Source organism: Cryptomeria japonica, chromosome 1 (assembly GCF_030272615.1).
Source record: "Cryptomeria japonica chromosome 1, Sugi_1.0, whole genome shotgun sequence".
Taxonomy (NCBI): domain Eukaryota; kingdom Viridiplantae; phylum Streptophyta; class Pinopsida; order Cupressales; family Cupressaceae; genus Cryptomeria; species Cryptomeria japonica.
This window is the reverse complement of record NC_081405.1, coordinates 635,154,916-635,174,877: the sequence shown is the minus strand read 5'-3', so window position 1 is coordinate 635,174,877 and position 19,962 is coordinate 635,154,916. Positions and strand designations below refer to the sequence as shown.

The window sequence follows — 19,962 nt, the reverse complement described above, 5'->3', positions numbered from 1 at the left end:
CAATGAAGTGGAGACAGATTGAATATGATGTCCCCCTTTTGAAATATGATTTGATAATAAATGATAATAATAAATTAAAATATTAAAATATATAATATAATATAATATAATTATAAAATATAAATTTAATTAAGTTTAATGAATGGTCAAAGGGCATCAAAAAAAGATTTATGACAATTGGAGGATTAAAAGGAATAGAGAAAAATATAAGTGGCTAGAGAAAATATAAAATAAATAATTATTTTCAAAAGATAGCAATTAAGGATGAATAGTTGTGACTCTTTCAAAGGGTAGAAATAGTGAAAAGGTGTGACTCCCTCCCAATTTTAATATATAAAAAGGAGATCAAATCATTTAGAGAGGCATCCATTCATATCACAACAATTCAAAGTAGAAATTCAAAATGCCACTCAACAATAAAGGAATCCAAGAGATTTGGAAAATAATTTATTATTCTCAAAAGGCGACAATGAAGGGTGGTGACTCAATTCTTGTGAAAGATGGTGACTCTTACCAATGAATAAAGGAGAGATCATTCCAAGGATTCAATCATCACTCTATCAATTCAACAATCATTCAATAATCAGTCACCAATACATCAAATCAGCAATTACTATATAATCATTCATGAATCCATCAAAGGAAATCATTCGATCATCCAACGATCATCAATGGAGATTCATCAATTGATAAATTTATCATCAAATATCAATTCACTTAACAATATATATACAAATTTAGAATTAATCAATAATCATTTTAGAATATCAATTTACAGTCATCTACAATCAATAAAACAATTCAATTCATCCATTCAAGGTAGAATTCCAAAAATACACTCAGCAATGCATATAATTTCAAAAAATTCATTCAAGAATTATTCCTAAAAACACTCAAATATTATTCAAGGAATTGATTGTCAATCCATTACGAAATATTATTTAGCAATAGTCTAACAAACATACCAAGTAATCAATTTTGAATTCTAGTTAGTACTTACAAATTAGACAGGGTTCAAGCCCACAGGGTGGGCTAAATTTTGGTCCAACAAGGTCCTTTCCTACCCTTCAATGAGCTAGAGACAGGGTCCTTGGCATTGTCAATGGACAAGGTTTGAGCTCATGGGATGAGCTAGCGTTTAGAGGGACAAGGTCTTTTTCCTACCTTTGAAAAAGAAGGGATGGGGTCCTTGGTTTTGTCACTATTGAGTTAGGGAAGATCTTTTAGCTCAATAGATTTGCAAAGTATTTACAAGGAATTCACAATTTGATCAACTTGGGTGTTGTACAATGATGTATTCACTTGAATATATTTCAATAGATTGCAATCCTTATAAAACTATAATATCTTTAGTGGATTCTATTTTTTAAAGAATATCCCAAAAAGGAGACATTACATAGAAAGATTACAAAAACGTCTAATCACAAATAGTCTCAAGACAAAATCATACGTTCCATACGAGATCATCTTTCTTGAGGTTGGGGCCTTTCCTATAGAGGCATCGGCTATGATCTAGTTGCCAAGTTATCTAAGAAGGTTATGGCCCTAAAGAAAAAAGGAAGAGCACGCAGATGAAACAAAATGACAAGTGGATAAATAAGTGGGGGTATCAGCATAAAAGAGTGTCGAACTAACAATGGGGAAATAAAAAATAAGTGCAAAGAAAATTCAAACAAGGTGTGTGGACAAGACAACTTGGGACTTTAAGAAAATACTATATCAAACATTTCAATCCCACATAGGACCATACACAAAAGAACTACATAGGAGCAGAATTAAATGCTAATGGCTCAGCTAAGAGCTATTTTGTCTTAAATGAGATGTAAAACCAGAGGGTGGATGATACTTAAAGAAGAGTTGCCAAACAAGTGTTGCTATTGAACTCTAGAAAGGTGCAAACAAAATGGCATTGCATCATGAAGTGTTTGGCTTACAAGGATATTTAGATTATTACATCTAGAGTCTAAACATGGGCTCCTTGAGTGACCTATTTAAAGAAAGGAGAGCAAAAGTTGCAAAATATTTGATCAAAATACACAATATAAGTTTCAAGTGTAGAAGGAAAATGAGATTAAGTAGGCATGGTGTTGTCGGACTATTCTGCTTATCTGTTTTGCTAGCTATCTATGGGTCCCATAGGTTGTTTGGCCTTGTGGACGTTATTAAAAACATTTATTCATTCAAACATGCATACTTGATCCTTCCTTTTTTCAAATATATCATCTTCCCTCTAGAGTGTATATTGCATTTTAAGTCCATTTAAGTAGCTCCTCTTCAAAATGTAAATTTTAAATAGGAAATTTATCTTCATTTATGTTGATTCTGAAAGTATTTGGGCATTAGGCTCCAAAACAATTAATCGGAGATTTAATAACTATCTCTGTAAGAAAAGATGATTGTCAGCTAATAAGAAAATATAGTTGTATTCCATGGGAAACATGCAATTAATTTGAAACAGACACTACCTAACTTCATCTTTGATATCAACTCCCGAATATTTCTCAAAAGCTAATACAGACATGGCCCTCGTAGATTGTCAGCGTAATCATTGAACATCTCCACATGTAACCTGTTATGTTCATTAGGTGCTTATTGTTGCAACAAATATGAATTTATCTTTCGGACGAGGTGAAGAAGAGACTTCAATATGAAATCAATGTACACGACCACTGCATTTCTTTTGAGAAGAATTATGGTTTAAGAATTGTATGTGATACAGATCCTTTACAGCTTAAGTAGTAGCCATGCCCGACTTTATGATACAAAACTTGTGATAGCCTTATTGCCCATCATCCACTATGAGACCTTCCCTTGTAACTATACAAAATAGATTTGCACCAATATAACTAATGAAATATTACAGAAGCTAGCCCAGAATGCCAACCTTAATTTAAACAAATAAATCTGAAACTAAAATTTCTGCAAAACATCAAGTCTTCTGTGCTATAAATAGATGTTTTCAAAACTAATTTTTCTCAGCACCGTATATTCTTTGATAGATCTGTAATGGCCAAGGTACACCCTTGAGGCTCTTTCCTGAATTCTTGAGTTATCAAGTATGTATCTATGCTGTTAATCACTTGGTTTGAATCTGGGTCATTCTGAGATTTCAGCTTAGCTATAAAATCTTTTGATATAAGATCTAAAATCTTTGTAAATGGCTTGGGATATGCTTGAAAGAGACGGAAACCAGCTATCTGCAGCAACAAATGAAGATATCAAAAAATAGCAGGACACAAATTATGCAGGCTGCCCAAACTCAACTTTTGAATGTTACCTTCAAAAATGTTTCTAAAGCAGCTCCTGTAAACCTGTCGGGAGGAAGTGCATTTAGAAATCGAGCTAGCCAAGCCCATCCTTCCTTCAGACCATGTGGATTGTGAATACCTGGTATGTTTGTCTGCAATCGGCAAAGAAGAGTTGAAGGTAATGTTTCACCACAGACAAATAATACCTGTTTATTACAGTTCTCTCTTATGAACAAGGAAAGCAAAAGAGCATGTCAATATACTATAAAATAAGACCAAACTTCTGTGGCCATAAGCCAGAGTAAACTACACTATCAAGCTCATTTATCCAAATAATATAGCGTGTATCCTACCCCTTCAAATGACTAAGGTTTTGAGGTTCTGAGGTTCTGACGAGTTGTCTTGGGATAAATTGGTAGCATCTAATTACAAAATTAAATACTATAACTTTTAATTTAAAATACATCAGTATTCTAATAAGAAATCATAACAGACTTAACACTACAAATGCCAACCTGAACAATTGCTGCATATAGAGCTACACAGGCCTTCATGCGAGTCAGATAGCTATGTGTAGTTTCAACCTTTCCATTATCTTCTCTATATCCAACTGCTTTATGGTAGGAATCTTCTGATTCAAAAGCATTCTGTAACATTTATAGAATTTTGTTACAACTTTATTTCCAATAAAAAGCTTCTAATGAAATCATCTATTTGCCATGCTAAACAAAATAATGTAAATGAAATTCAGTTATTTACGGAAATTTCAGCAATTAGAGATAAAGCAGTTACTAGTTTATTAACAGACAACAAAAAAAATCTTTTTGAATGTTAAAGAGTTCATGTAAATGTGAAAAGATAAAGTAAGTTGAGATGCAAAGAACATGGTATAACAAAAAAAAAAACGAAAAAAAACTGGTATAATATTGAGCATCGAGGTTCCAAACCATGAACATCAAAATTTAATGAAGGATGGTGTGAGAAACCTATTTACATCTCTCTTCTTTTTTATTAAACATTTACATCTCCCTTTTCATCTGTGCATATTTGAAAAAAGAGGTAAAAGGTCTAATGGTCATTCATGCTCTAACGGTCATTCACGCACCTAGGGCCCTGTTGTGACCTATTTCACACATCGCCCCATTGCAAATAGGGACCCCCAATAGTTTGCTTTTTAGGGTTTTTGGTCTTAGCTCTACAATTTCATAAAGTCTTTTCATTAGGAGTTTAAGATTAGGATTTTTTGAAGTCATCAGGAGTCAAGTAGAGAATTTGTGCTCAGAACACTATCAGGACATTGTCAAAGTCCTTAGAAGGTTCAAAGGACGAAGATCACAATTGCTTTGGGTCATTTCTGACAACTTTCTATTTTAGAAATTCTGTTTTTTTGCATTTTGCTTTTTTTGTTTTTGTTTTTATTTTTATTTTTGGCACTTCGGGACCAATCCGAGAAACAACTTTTTTGGCTTGCTTTTTTGTTTTTTGCTTTTTTGAAAGTAGGATTAGGGTTTGGTCCCTCGGGTCATGTCATTAGTGCCCATTTTGTCAAAATCGAAAAAATTATATCTCTAAGTGTAAAAAGCAAGGTAAAAACCCTAATCTAGGGTTTTGTTCCAGATGATCTAGATATGAACATGGTAGGTCAAGCATGAACATGGTAAGTTAAAATAGCGGTATGGAAGATCAAAATAGATGGCATGAAGGTCAAATTCACCCAAGGCATGGTGAAAGAAGAAGTCCAAATAGGCCTAAAGTCCGCCCAACCTTGGAACAATGTCCAAATGCTCATGAAGTCCGCCCAAGCCAAAGGACTATGAACTCCGCCCAGCCAAAAGGAAAGATGGCCAGCCAATGGCAAAGTCCAACCCGCCAAGGAAGAAGGTTTTGACATGGCCAAACATAGTGCCAACTCCGCCAACACCTTCCAAAGTTCGCCCTAGGCACTTGAAAGACTGTCCAAACAAGCTTAAACTCCAACCTTCACATGAAGAATAATGTCCAATGAACTACAAAGTCCGACTTGCAATATAGAGAAGAGTGGCAAAACTATCTTCAAGCCCGCTTGGCATGAGTTTGCCATGTCTAAACTACCTCCAAGTCTGCCCTAGCAAGGAGGTTGACAATGTGAAGTTCGCTTAGCAAGACAAAGAAGCGAGATGGTCCAACATGCTCCAAAGTCCGCCTTGGCCTATGAAGTTCCAAGTCTGCTAGGTTTGAAAGCATCACATGAAGAGGTGTCAAGTCCGCTATGCACAAGCAAAGATGTCCAAACATGTGTGAACTCCACTCTCTTCTCAGCAGGGCCAATGAACCTTCAAGTCCGACCAAGGCACATGTAAAGATGGTTTGCTAAGTCCAAGATCCGCCAAAGAAGAAGTTGAGATGAACATGGCGAGAACAAGAGCCAAGTCTGCCCAAGGACACGGAAGATTGAAACTCAAGTGTCTAAACTCTGCCCAAGTGCATGGCACAAACATAGACAAAGTCCGCCCATGAGGAGAGGAGGTTGGCAAAAAAAGGTTGAAAGAAGATTGCCCAAACATAAGCAAAGTCCGTCTTGTCCAATATGGTGCCAAGTCCGCCCCAAGCAATGTCTAGATACTAATGAAGTTCGACATTGGCAAGAGACCTCCAAAGTCCGCCAAGGCATAAAAAAAAGCATGGCAAACAAGACTTCAAGTCTGCCTAGGCCAAGATGACAAGAGAAAAGCAAAACAAGGAATAAAGAAAAACATATCTAATGCACTTCAAAGTCCTCCCACAAGAAGGATTAAAGCAAGATGAGGTTGAAAGTAAAAAGCAGCTCAAGGTGAAGCCAAGTCCGCCTTGGCATGACAGTCTCTAACTCCGCCAAGTTAAAGCAAGAGGAGATGGCATGAGAGTTAGCCATTCTGCCCATGACAAGACTTCCTCCAAGTCCACACAAGGAGAAAAGCAAAAGGTTTTGGCAAGCAAGACATATGGAAAGAAATTAAGTTGGATGGCCAAACATTCCTAAAATCCGCCTAAGACATGAGGGAAATAATATTAAAGCAAGGCAAGCTATAAGGCAATGACTAGACACTTATGAAGTCCGCCAAGGTATAAAGAAGATGGCCAAACATTGGCAAAGACCAGCTTGCCTAGTGAAAAGCATGATCAAGGTATATATGAAAGCAGCTTAACCTTCATAAAGTCCGCCTAAACATGATGGCATAAGATAGGCCAAGTTTGCCCAAAGACAATAAAGGTTGAAATACAAATGTCCAATAAGACTTGAAGTCTGCCCACTCTTGGCAAAGCACACTTCAAAGAAGAAATTAAAAGATAAATTACACAAGGTTTGGAGGTTGGCAAGACATTAGATCTTCAAGTTCGACCTAGGCATAAATGGAATATGTGAAGATTGCTAAACAGGATGAGAGTTCACCCATGATTCGAAGCTTAGACATGAAGATGACCAACTTGCCATAATGAAGAAAGAAAAATGGCTAGAAGAATAATAATTTCGACAAAGAAACACATGAAATCAAGGGTCAATTAATTGAACGGGTTGGGAAAATTAAGCTTGACACATAATATTTTTAAATTTTTCCAACACTTGGGAAATATTTTCGAAAATTCAACACTTTGAAAATTTTGGAATTTGAGAAAAGAATCTTGAAGATTCCTTGTTTTTTGGCAAAGGATGAAAAATAAAAACTTTCCATTTTGGAAAAGTTAAAACAAAGACCAAGTTCGATGAATGTAAAGTAAAACAAAAAAAACGAAGAAAAACAAAAAAAACATGGAGTTTCTAAAATTAAAACTCTCTAGCTCTATATCTATTGAACCAAACACTTTCAAAGTCATTATTCAGGTTTGAAGATTGGAGTTTGACTGTGAAGAAGCTCTCTCTCGAGGTTGTAAAAAATTGATGATTGAAGAAGAATTTTTTAAGAAGTGAAATTTTCCAAGTGTCGGAGGCAAGAAATAAAGTGTTTTTTCTGAGTTTAAGACAGAATTTTCAGATTTGAAGGTAGATTTTCAGTCACGAGCAATTTCGAAGGTTCAAAATCAAAGTCTGACTGATTGATTACACCCTCTTCTATCTTACTCACTTATTTTCGTTAAATTCACCAAGTACTTTGGCCAAAATTCTTCACTTTCAGTCTTCTTTCTCACAAGAATTTAACCTTTTGACAAGCTGAAAGTAAAATTTTCAAGTAAAATGTCCAAAATCAGAATTAAGACTTTGAATTTTCATGAAAAATAATGTGAAATTTTCATGTGTTTCGTAGGTTAATGACTACCAAGGGAGCACCTTCAAGAAAAGCACAAATGAATTTCACCAGTAAGGGATTGCAACCGGAATTGAAGATCAATTCAAAATGGAAGAATGTCATAGACACCAACCTCAAGCACATCGATTTCAAAGAATTCAGAAAGAAGATGTATGGGCAAGATGGATTGTTGCCAACACCTATTGCTCACCGGATGATGAGAAATGGCATCATCCAAGCAACTGGATTTCCACCAGCCATGGAGTATGCAGAACTAATGGTCAAACGCGCCTTACACTACAATGCCCAAGAGAGAGAAATTGTTGCACCAAATGGACGAGTCTTGGCTCGTCTTGGAGAATTGGCCTTTCAAGAGGCCTTCAGGATTCCGAGCTATAATCGAAGTTCATATAAAACCAAGGAAGAAACTAAGAAACTCTATGAAAGTCAACCTGAACTTTGTATGACAAACATTAATAAGTCATGGCTAGAAAAACCAAGACCCAGCCCCAAGAAGGTGCCGAATAATTTATTCCGCACTGACTTCAAGGAAGACTATGGTGATCTCATCCCACTGCTGAATAGAGTAATGGGCAGCCCTCAAGGTGCGCCATTCGAGACATGGAGGTATTACTTCATTGATGAGATCACTTCCGAAGTCAAGATGTTCAATTGGTCTAGAATAATCAGCAACTTCTTAGAATTTTGGAAAGGAAAAAGTCCTTTTATAGGAGCTCCTACATTGCCTACCTATTGGCAAGAGACTATAGATATACAGGACTGATTTGCAGAGGCATTGTTGGCAATGACAAAAAATGATTTCAAGTCCTATGACTGCTATCCTCAACTGCAGCTGAACGAAAAGGCCCACACCAGGCGAGCAAATGATGCATTATTGATGTATATCACTAGAATACTGCAGGGAGGAACCCATTAGAGGCCGACTCCAGAGGCTAAAAGTTTAATAAGCAAGTATGGATCTTGGTTTATCCAGTTTCCTAGATTTACATATATAAGAATTCATGAGTTTACTAGATGTCCTTATAGGATTCCGATTATCCCATAAACAGAATGATCTTGCTCGAAGTCCTTAGACAGTTGGAGACATATCAAGGCTTCCAGAGAGCCAAGCAGAAGGCAACTATTTCCTTCCCATTCTTCATCGGAAATATGCTGGAGTCTTGCCCAACAGCACAGGCAGCTGAGAGTGTCAGGCTTGAGATGCAATGGTACCCTTTCACAGTCTATCAATCCAGAGCTGATTATGACCCGCACAACAATATTGGGACGGTAAATGGGAAAAGGTACAGACATAGAATAGACTTAGAAGATTTTTGGGCAAATGTTGTTGATGAGTTTGATATAAGAAAGAGGCTATGGTCTAGATTACCAGTAAGCTTGATCAGAACAATTGAACTTTTTCATGTGCCAGATCAATTGGAAGATGATGGAGAATACACTTCGGCACACTTTGATGAGAATGCACCTCTTCCTCCTATGAGATGGTATGAACTAAAGCACGCAGACTTAACCACCCTAATGAGGCCAATTGTCAAGTATTCAAAGTGGTGGGTCGATCAGCAGGTCCATGGGCTAAGACTAAAGAATCTAACCTTGACTTATAACCTGATGGGAGAAATAGAAGCATATTCTTCAAATGCGGAGATGTCTCAAAATGCCAGACTTGTTGAAAGCACTAACTCTAGGAACAAGAAGAAAGAGGTTGGAAGCTCTTCAAAGACAAAGGGCAAGATAAATATAAATGAAGAACCCACTCAAAAGAAGCAAAGGCTGGAACCATCTCATTTTGCCACATCGAGGAATATAAACAATATATTAACTATTGATGACACATTGGCTGAGATGCAAATTCCTTCTCCGGTCCATGTGGAAAATGTAGAGTCAATCCATTAGGATGATGAAAAGCCTTTGTCTCCTACAGGCACAAAAATATTGGAGTCGAATAATGAAATGGATATTATGGGCGATGAATTTCAAGAGGGAATGATTTCCACTCTTCGAGGAGGCCAGAATATACCATGTGAAGAGAATGATCAAGAAGAGGAAGGCATAGAACAACCTACTATTCCTGATTAGCTAAAGGAAACGTTAAAAATGAAAGTACAAATAGAAGTTCAGGAAGAAGAAGATGACATGGCCGATTTCTTCCCTAGATTAGGAGAGGTTGTTGCAAAGAAGCCAGCCAAGAGGTTTTCCACCATCCAGAGAGATGAGACGGGCTGCCATACAGTCTAGATTGTTGTACCAAAAGTAGACAAGGCAAAGGAAGATATTGGTCCTCATGAATATGCAATCACTACCGTCAGTTTGGGACCAACTACAAAAGGTCAAGAGGTTGAAGACTTAGACAATTCAGTTGCTTCCATGAAGGCAAGAATGACAAGGAGCTAGGAAAGAAAAGAGAATATAAAAAGGAAGTTGAGCGCCTAAAGGAGTACATTCAACACCTGACCAAGCCACTCAACCAAACCAATCCAAAAACTCCACTTTTGAATTCTTCACAAGAGACAGTCAAAGATTTTGGAGAAGAAATGATAACGACCAGAGAAACTAAGGAATGGATGGAGAGCATAAGGAAAGAGGCAGTCACGTTTATGGAAGGATTAGCATTGGCCTATGGACAAACTTCTTCGTTGCTTTCCAGGATTGCAAATATGGCGGAAGCATGGGTTGATCTCCAAGACATTCAAGGCAAAATTGTTCCATGCCTTAGAGTATTGAAAGGAATTCTGAAACATAAGTTAGCAGATGGAAATGTGATTGCAGTTGGAGCTGCATATGACTTCAACAGTTGGCACTGGACACTGGTTGCACGAAGTGAAATTTTGGAGAAAGTAAAGGTTGATAGTGTCAAACCTGAGGAGCAGATAAAAGAAATTCAGAATAAGATCCTCCTTGTGGCTACGGATGTGCTTGAAAAAGAAACAATTCGAGAAAAGGATATGCAGCTGGAAAGTTTAAAGCTCAGGGCTCAGGAAATTTTCTTCACCATCATTGACCTAGTCCTAAAGCAGAATTTGACTAAGGCATTGAACCTTTTGTCCATCCGGGATGCCTTCCAAAGACAGGAATTGGAGTGGGAAGTTGCTTTTGTTGTATGTACAAATGATTTGGATGGATTGGAATTCAGGGGCAACATGCTACCACATGTCACCATGGAGGAGGTCAACATGATTGTCTCCAAGTTCATTGAACACACTGCCAATCAGCGGGATAAGGATGTGCCTTCCTAAAAGATAGCTCTTCACGCAACTTGTCTCGCATGCACTTGTCTTTGGTCTTATTTTGGGAAACCCTAATTAGGGTTGTGGTGTCTTAATCTCAGTCGTTGATCTTAGATCAATCTCAGCCATTCATTCATTTTCAGAACTCTATATAAACTCTCATTCTCTCATTTTTATTGTTGTGGAGAGATTTATGAAATTGTTGCTTAGAGCTACTTGAATAATAAAAGTTTATTTGCAAGTGTTTGCTTTGAAATCTTATTGTTATGAAGTGGTTGCATGGTTGCGTATCTTTCTTCAACAATAGAATAGATTTGCTTAAAGTAGATTTGCTTTCAAATTGTTAGATGAATGAAGGATTTGATAGTTTAGATTGGTGAAACTCTTGCTCATACTTTCTTTGGATGGATGATTTTCATTCAATGTGTAAAGTTAGCTTGATTTTATGATGTGGATGCTTTAACTTTTACTTGGAGTAAATATTGTTCGATTGATGGTATTATTCACAAGTACAAAAATCTTAAGCACAACCTTAGAAGATTCCACCCGCTTTGCGTAGTTGTCCTAGTGTGGCGAAACAAAGTGTCATTATTGGTTTCACCCAGTCTTTACTGTCTCTTGAGTTCATAGGAATGGCTTAGAAGTAGCATAGGACTTCTGAACCTTTATCCTTTTATCCCTTTTTAAAGGAACTTAAATCTGAAAATCCAAAAACACACACAAAAAAGAAAGAGAGCATTCATTGCCATATTCATCTAAGTCCTAGCTTGTGAATGACATCTTTGAAGCGTAAGTCCCCCTTGTATTTCAGCATACATAACCAAGGAAGTTATCCAACATAAAGTCGTCTGTTCGCACATATAGACCTTGGAGTCGCCTTGTGGTCTTTCTCGCAATCTTGGCACAAGTAGTGATTTTGTTCAGGAGAGGATAGGGTATCCTTGGATATTTTATTCTAATGTTCGGTGAATGATAAAATGTACACCAACAGGTCCAAAGCAGTTGCAAGAAGATGTTACAGTAACATGTTCAACAGGTTGAATTTTCCCTAATGCAGCAAGAAAACACAGATGAGTTTGGCACTACTGAAATCACCCCCACATAAGACAAATAAAACTTCAACCAATCAGAATGAAGATGCAAATCTTTCGTCTTCTGTCTCTTAATGGTAATTTCTGTTTAAAGCCTCTTGGTGATTCAATCACTTATTTTTTCTACAATGTAACCCATAGTTGAAAAACTCGGACTAAGAAGTTAATCTACTGACCCCAAAAAAATTTAAATCTGGGATTCAGCAAAAATCTTGGCAATAACTCAGCAAATTTATCGAACATCAAAAATACACAAATTTTTCAAAACATTTTTAAAGAACACATATTACTGAATTTGTGCAACATATTCCTGATTTCGTTCATGAATAAATCAAAATCAAAATTAGAGTTCAATACAGATCATATACGACTTTTCAATCTAAATTAAAACTAAATGCAGATATAAAACATGCAAGGTTGTACAACTGCATGCAGATATAGAATGCAGTCGCAAACCCACAAAAAATCCAAACACAACCCTAAAATCCAATCACAGTCTCAAATCATGCCCCAGCTGTCCATTGAACAGTTCTTTCAGAAATTCCAGAAAGAAAACAGTTTTTGCATCACTTTAACCCATCTGAGTTTTCTGCAAACACAAATTATGGATATTATTTTGCAATTTCAGCATTTTTTTATGAAAAATACTGTGGCAAGTATTTTGAAAAAATCAGCACCAAGTTTTTCTGACAACTAATCATTCAGGTTTTCAGCATGTACATACTCAAGGTTTTTTCAATTATGATACAGCCCTTGGAGTCAGATATTGATCAAGTTGTAGGATGTATGATCTGCTGAGTGTGGTAGCAAAGCATGCTGTTTTAGCAAATTTTCTAAGCAAGGCAAGCTTGTAGAGTATAAGTACTGCACAAGTTCCACACAATGTTTCTCTAAGTTTATGGACGGTTGGACACAAGGATGAAAGGGCATAGTTTTGTCTTTGGGTATGGCAAAGAATTTCCCAAAGTTAAGTAGTGGTGGGGCGACAAGCTATTAAAATTAAATAAAGTTTTTAAAAGTCAATATAATGTTCTGAATTTCACAATGACAATCCTCCGCTTATTAGGTCATTTTAGCAATATTTTCCTTAAAAAGTCCTCTCTTTCTATTTTATACAGCAAATGGAGCAGGTTGACCAGTGCTGAAAAACAGGGATGTCCCCTCCAAGTCATACGGACATCACCCAGACCTGCAACGACACATCCCTGTGGAACATTAGTCCCATATTATTGTTGGCAGCTCAATTTGAACTATTGCTTGTAAACTATGTCACAAGTTACACCAAATTTCAACCAAAAAGTTTGAAATCCAGCTAAAATCATTACAATTCCAAAAGTTCTTTTAAATTGGGATATAATATTCATCCATAAAAACACATAAGGAATCTGTGAGTATGTTGTATTGCTGTTCCCAATCCAAAAACCCTTGATATATGTGCTTTTCCATGTTACCATTAGGCATTTACTCAAACACCACAATTAGCTGACCATTGTGGTGGCGCCACTCAAGCAGCAGCATCAAGTTAAGATGGAAGAGTGAGCTGATAATAAAATTATTTTAAAAAAAGAATTCTATTTCCCTTGTTTTGAGTCTTCGAACATGTGCTTCATGGTCACCAAAGTTTATTCTTGGGGAGAACTGCTTTGTGAGCAGATCCAAACCTGCTGCACTCACTTTTAACATTTAACACTGCTTTGTGAGTTTAGAATTAAACAAACATTGTCATATAAGTTCAATTAAATTAGCATCATCATATGCTATTAGTCCTTAATCATTTTATGATAATGGGATCATAAAATTATATATCACAATTTAATTATAAAATTATCATTTTATTATTAGCATTCTTATTATTATGGGCTAAAAAGGGGGATTTGAAAGGGGCCCCTCAAGTTTACATCAAAACAGTGCAACAACAAAGCACCAGCAAAACTATCCCAAAGAGGGAGGGACATGAACGAAACCACAAAGCATGCAAAACACAACAAAGAAGAAGCAAAGTGTTAGCAACCCTACCACCAATAGAAACTTGACAACAAGTTTAAAGCCACAACAGCCTTGCATCATCCTTGAGGAATTCCAAATGTCTCAACAAATTTTGTATCCTCAGTGTTAGAGACCCTCTTCTCCATCCTTCTACTTGAGATCTCAAACTAGGGCCAACCTGGTTGCAGAAGCCTTGAGCATCTTGATGCTAGTAGCATATTTCTAATATTCAACCCGCTAACTTGAATCCCCTTTTTAAGTTACCTTTGATATCCTAAAGTTCCTTTTCCAATGAACTCAATCTCTGTTTTTACCTAGCCTTATCTTTCTTCTGTTGAATTTTAAATGCTTGTTTAACCAAGGGCAATGATTTGCCCTCCCAACCATAGACAATTCACGATTGTCTCTCTCGAGCATCCTGGTATGTCAATCTGCAATTTTATTCCATTGTTATTATTTCTTATTGAATGAGATCACATCTCATTATATATGCGAGAGGTGACTTTTCACCAAAGGTCACCAAACTTCATATGTGACCCTATTAATTTAATAATTATATTATTACATAATATCATCTCACAATAATAATATAATTATCATATAATAATATAATTTTATTATCTTACAATAATGATATAATAATTATATTATCAATTACAATAATTGTATCATCAATATAATTATAATATCAATAATTATATTATCACAAAATTATAACAATATAATTATATTATCACATTAATTATAATATAATTATATTATCTCAACCTTTATGTTATCATTGTCGGCTTGAAGGAATCCGACCATAGCTACAATAGCATTAACACTCCCTCTTAGCTAGGGAGGAATCCTTCTCGATATTTATATTTAATGAAACACTTCTTCATTAGGTCGACCCAAACAAGGATTCGACTTTGGCTATAAACATCAACACTCCCTCTTAGCTAGGGAGGTATCCTTCTTGATGTCTGAGTCACATAGTGGCATCCACCATGGCTACTCCTAGAGGGTGGATCCATTATGGCTACACCCATGAGTGGAAATACAAATGAACACAACCACCATGACTACTCCAATGAATGGTGAAAGAATAGATATCACCTCACCGTGACATCAACCATTATTGTGATGATTGACCACAATGGCTACATCCATATGTGGAAAGGAAAGATATCACCTCTCTGTGATATCAACCGTCATGGCTTATCCATAGATATCACCTCATGTGATATCCACCATTATGGATTTGTAATATCCCTTGGCTAATCTGACCTTGTTTCGCTTATTTGAACCCCAAGGAATATTGTCAAACACTTGGCATACAATGTTTGAAGCCGCTGTAGTGAATTCTTTATTTGTCTTCTTTGGGTTTGTAGGCTGCAAATGAAGTTATGGAAAGCTTCTAACAATGCAAAGTTGTTATAGAAATGATATACTAGCTGTTTTAGACCTTTACACACACATGTAATGACTGAAATTAACTAGTACAGCTAGTTGACATTAAGACAAACACTTGTCATGCATCCCAATGTATACCTACAGCCATTAGGCATTTAAGCAAACAATTGGCATGAAAGCTAAGTGGCTGATCAATGTTGAATGTTACCATGAATGTGGAATATGCAACTTATATCTCCATTAAACATATGCAACTTCCAAGTATTTCATGATATAATCATAATAGAAAATGATGCAATGAAGTAATGATTTCTAATACAATGACCATAGATAGAAAACCTGGAATTTCAATGGCTGCCTTGATATATTGGTTTGATTCTCCTCATATGCAAAGCCCTTGTCAAATATATATAGCTGTTCACCTTTCTAAATCCCCTTCTATAGAATTCAAACTACTGTAGCGCACTGTTCATGCACACTGTTCATGGCACTGTAGCACACACTGTAGCAGCAAGTAAACCCTCTGTATGATGTTCTCAGTCTGCCATATACATATGCCCTCAGCTATGCCAATAAATCTGAAAATAAATCTCCAATCAGCACAATATTGACTTTTGAATGAAGCCAACTCTCACAAGCATAATCAGATGATATTGCACACCCTCTATATGCTGTTACAATGAAGAAGCCACGCTCTCCAATGCCAACAAGCCTTGAATCCTGCAGAAACCCTTGGTATTCTACACTTCAATGCTCCAGAGAAACTTCAATCAAAAACTCCAATCACATAATGAAGTTCAATTCCTTTTGCACACTTATATTTCCTCAAGAAGTTCGAACTTCTTCAAAAAGCTCTTGATAACATTAAAATGTTATAATATTTCATTGGCATCAATAATGTAATTAAACCGTGGGTTATGTGCTCATAAATTATTAATAAACTTGGCCCCCTTATCATGATAAATAGACCCTCATTTAAGTGCTTTATAATATAAAGTCATTTTATAACTTAATAATATAATCTCCAAATAATTAATGTTTAATTGAGCCAATTAAACATCAATATCTCCATGAATACTTTGTATTTTCAAACGTCGTCTGAACTGGGAGCTAACATGAGGAGACTGCATATGACCATACCCCCTTTACTAAAAATAACAGGGGTCCATCTCTAACATCCCAAGACTTACTAAAAATAGGAAGTAGAGCAAATGATGTCCGAATGATGCCAAACGAAGACCAAACTGAAGCACTCTGAACACTGGAGATGATACCAATCCTCAAAAGACCCTCTATCCAACACATTAGCCTACGAGGGTCAGGATAATAGGCTAATCTCACAAAATCCAAGTCTGCTAAAATGGGGACATTACAGTCTGCCCCTCCTGAAATTGCTTGTCCCCAAGCAATATCGACTGCAAAGAAACTCCTCCACCTGGATCCCAAATGAAGACCTGTGTAATGTCCCTGGTATTACCAACCAACCCCTGTAATGCCCACACCAAGGGCACAACTAACAAGACCTGCCAAACTAAATCAACCTCAACAGCAAGTGTCACAAGAACGTGAACATCAAGTGGAAGCAACTCTGAAAACTGACAATGTTTGCTTCCCAAAACAAGGAACATTAACCGGAACTCGGATGCACACAAAGGATCCCTCAACATACTCGCTAGTGTCCCACATGGTATACCTGGATTCCAAATCCAAGGTAGAAATCTGCCATGTAAACCTCCCTCAGACTTTCACTGCTCAACACTGATCACCACTTCACCATGCGAGATGTGGTGAAGCCAACCCATGGGACCTATCCAAACTGCAACACTAACTCTATCATCACCTGGATCCCAGTGCAATCTATACACACATCCATCTGTACTATGAAGATAGGAGTACTTGGAAACATCTGCTACGCAACATCTCTCCACAACCTCTGCTAAACCCTCATGGATGTGATATCCAACTAAACCATCATGCCCATTGTCACCATAGTCTCTCTAAAGCCATGTATCCAAAGATAGCCTATGTGTCAAAGGAGTAACAATCTCCACCGGATACACATCAACATGATGGGAAATTGAACACTGCTCGAGCAAGTAGCCACCAACAATCAACTGAGTCGGGTACTTGCAACTGCTAGTTCCATCTACTGAAAATGGTAACTCTCCATCCCACAATGGATGGTATAATCCTGAAGCCAATCCACATCGATGCATCATCAAGTCCTCCACGTGTGGATCAAAAGAAAAGTGATGAGCACTTCTCACTGTGTAGTTGTGATAAAATGCTCCAACCTCGGTCAAGGGCTCATCTCTAACAATACTGGAATCATGAGATGGCTCCAATCTCTTACCCCGAACAGTTGATTGGGTAGGGGCTCTGGTAACCCTCTCTGCAAACCCAATCACAAAATCTCTATTAGGAAGCATTGTAATCAGAGTATCAATAATTACTCCCACACCACGCCTAATGGCGAGAGAACCTCGGATGAGAGTATCCTTGGTGGCTCCAAATGGACCTGCTCGAAACTCAGGACTCTCAAGAAGGTACTCAATAAATGAATCTGCACAGTAAAAACAATATAAGGTTGAGTCAACCTTATCCTCTAAGACCTGCAGCTGATCACTCTAACTCTGAGAAACAAGCTGGTGTCCAAAATCAGCTGCATGGGATGAAGTAACAGATTTGCTTCCAGGAGAGGGAAACAAATCTAAATGAGAGCCATACTCCCAACCAGATGACACTACGCGAGTTCCATGTGAAGTGGATGGAGTAACGTCGCATACTAACACACAACCCTCTGGAGAGTCCACCACTACCACACAAGAGCTGTCAACAATCTGACCTGTATCATTTGTCATAGCACTAACCTCGGGAGAACCTGATGCAACAAGTGGTTCTCTGCTACTCTCAACCCAAATACTCATCCCAGCTAAGTCACCTGTACCTGCATCAGTGACGGATGTAACCACATCCTCAACATACCCATCACTACAACCCGTGGGTGTAAACTCATCACCAAGTGATGCTATAGGAAACTCAACTGTATCCACAGATGGTGAAGACTGTGCTAAACTCAACGCCACGGTAAGTTCCTCAACCTGTGACTGTGACTCACGAAGGGCTAACTGAGCGCTCTCCAACGAGTCCATAGTCACCTCAAGCTCATGGGTGAGCTCATCAACCTCCTCCTCCTTTCCCTTTAGTGCATCGTAGCAAGTGCAATCCCACTCGAGAAGACAATCCCTATCAGCAAGTAACTGCAAGTAATTCTGTTTCATTATCCCAATAGCTGCTCGGAGTGCATGGAACTCTGTTAGGGAAAGGCTACTATCACTATGCTCATATGTCTCAGGAGTACTCCAACCAAAGGTTGCCAACATTTGTCGAGCGACATCAAAATGTTCCAAAGCTATAGCAATCATATCATCATTAACCTTCAACTGCCTAGCCAAATGATGATACCCCTATGACTCATTCTTTCCACCCAAATCTGCACTACGGTATGAAACTGAATCAACATCACTCACCTCGTGATCAACAACATCATGTGTGCAATCAATTGTGCACACATCAATATCTAAGGTTCTGCTGCTATGTACCCCGTAGGATGGCTCAACTGGCAAGGTAGAAGTTGTTGTTATGACAATATCTTCACACACTTCCACTTCCAATGTAACTACATGGCCATCCAACTCATGATTCTAAGATCCTATGCCAAAGCATGAATCTTCAAACTTGTTTTCTAAGGTCTGATCTGAAAAATCAGACTCTAAATGACATGAATCCACATCACACATTACCCCATTAGTACCCAAATCTCGAGTACCTTCATGCAGCAACTTAATAGAAGCATCTTGCACATGTGTAGTCACTACTCTCTCATGCTGATGCATAATTTCATCACTGCTGTCATGTAGATCAGAACTCTTATGAGCCAAAATTCCCATGCAATCCTCATTCTTGACACTTGTATCACGAGTGCCAATACTCAAGGTCACTCCCACAACACTTTCTGAACTTTCCATGACTTTCAAATCATCATTATGCTCAAGTGCAAGGCTGCTGTCATGAAAATCAGACTTGTTATCATGACTGATAACAACTTCTTGCGTGCCAATAATCACCACATTCTCTTCAAGTTTCACCTTTTTATCCTTCAAAATAGATGTCATATACCGAGCAATTCTATCAAGTTTTGTAGGGTGTGAAATCAATTCATCCAGCTTCTTCTGGTTTTGTTTTAACTTTTCCAGTGAGGAATACACTTGCTTCATATTCTGGTCCCACTGATTCTAGGTACCCGAAGTAACCATGATTAACTACCTGAATCAATTTACCCAACAGGTTGGCAAGAAACCGCTCTAATACCAATGTAATATCCCTTGGCTAATCTGACCCTGTTTCGCTTATTTGAACCCCATGGAATATTGTCAAACACTTGGCATACAATGTTTCAAGCCGCTGTAGTGAATTCTTTATTTGTCTTCTTTGGGTTTGTAGGCTGCAAATGAAGTTATGGAAAGCTTCTAACAATGCAAAGTTGTTATAGAAATGATATACTAGCTGTTTTAGACCTTTACACACACATGTAATGACTGAAATTAACTAGTACAGCTAGTTGACATTAAGACAAACACTTGTCATGCATCCCAATGTATACCTACAGCCATTAGGCATTTAAGCAAATAATTGGCATGAAAGCTAAGTGGCTGATCAATGTTGAATGTTACCATGAATGTGGAATATGCAA

General features: G+C 37.4%; 1 protein-coding gene across 3 annotated transcripts in view; it reads right to left on the bottom strand.

Moving 5' to 3' along the window:
- Nucleotides 1-2,648: 2,648 nt before the first annotated feature.
- LOC131042489 (mRNA export factor GLE1) overlaps nucleotides 2,649-19,962 on the bottom strand; it is a 152,833-nt gene continuing 135,519 nt past the window's right edge. For all 3 annotated transcript variants that reach the window (XM_057975799.2, XM_057975797.2, XM_057975798.2), the window contains 3 exons: nucleotides 3,764-3,895; nucleotides 3,278-3,400; nucleotides 2,649-3,197 (listed from right to left, as the gene is read on the bottom strand). In XM_057975799.2, the coding sequence (XP_057831782.2) occupies nucleotides 2,976-3,197; nucleotides 3,278-3,400; nucleotides 3,764-3,895 (477 nt within the window). In that variant the 3' untranslated portion in view covers nucleotides 2,649-2,975. The remainder of the gene's footprint in view (nucleotides 3,198-3,277; nucleotides 3,401-3,763; nucleotides 3,896-19,962) is intronic.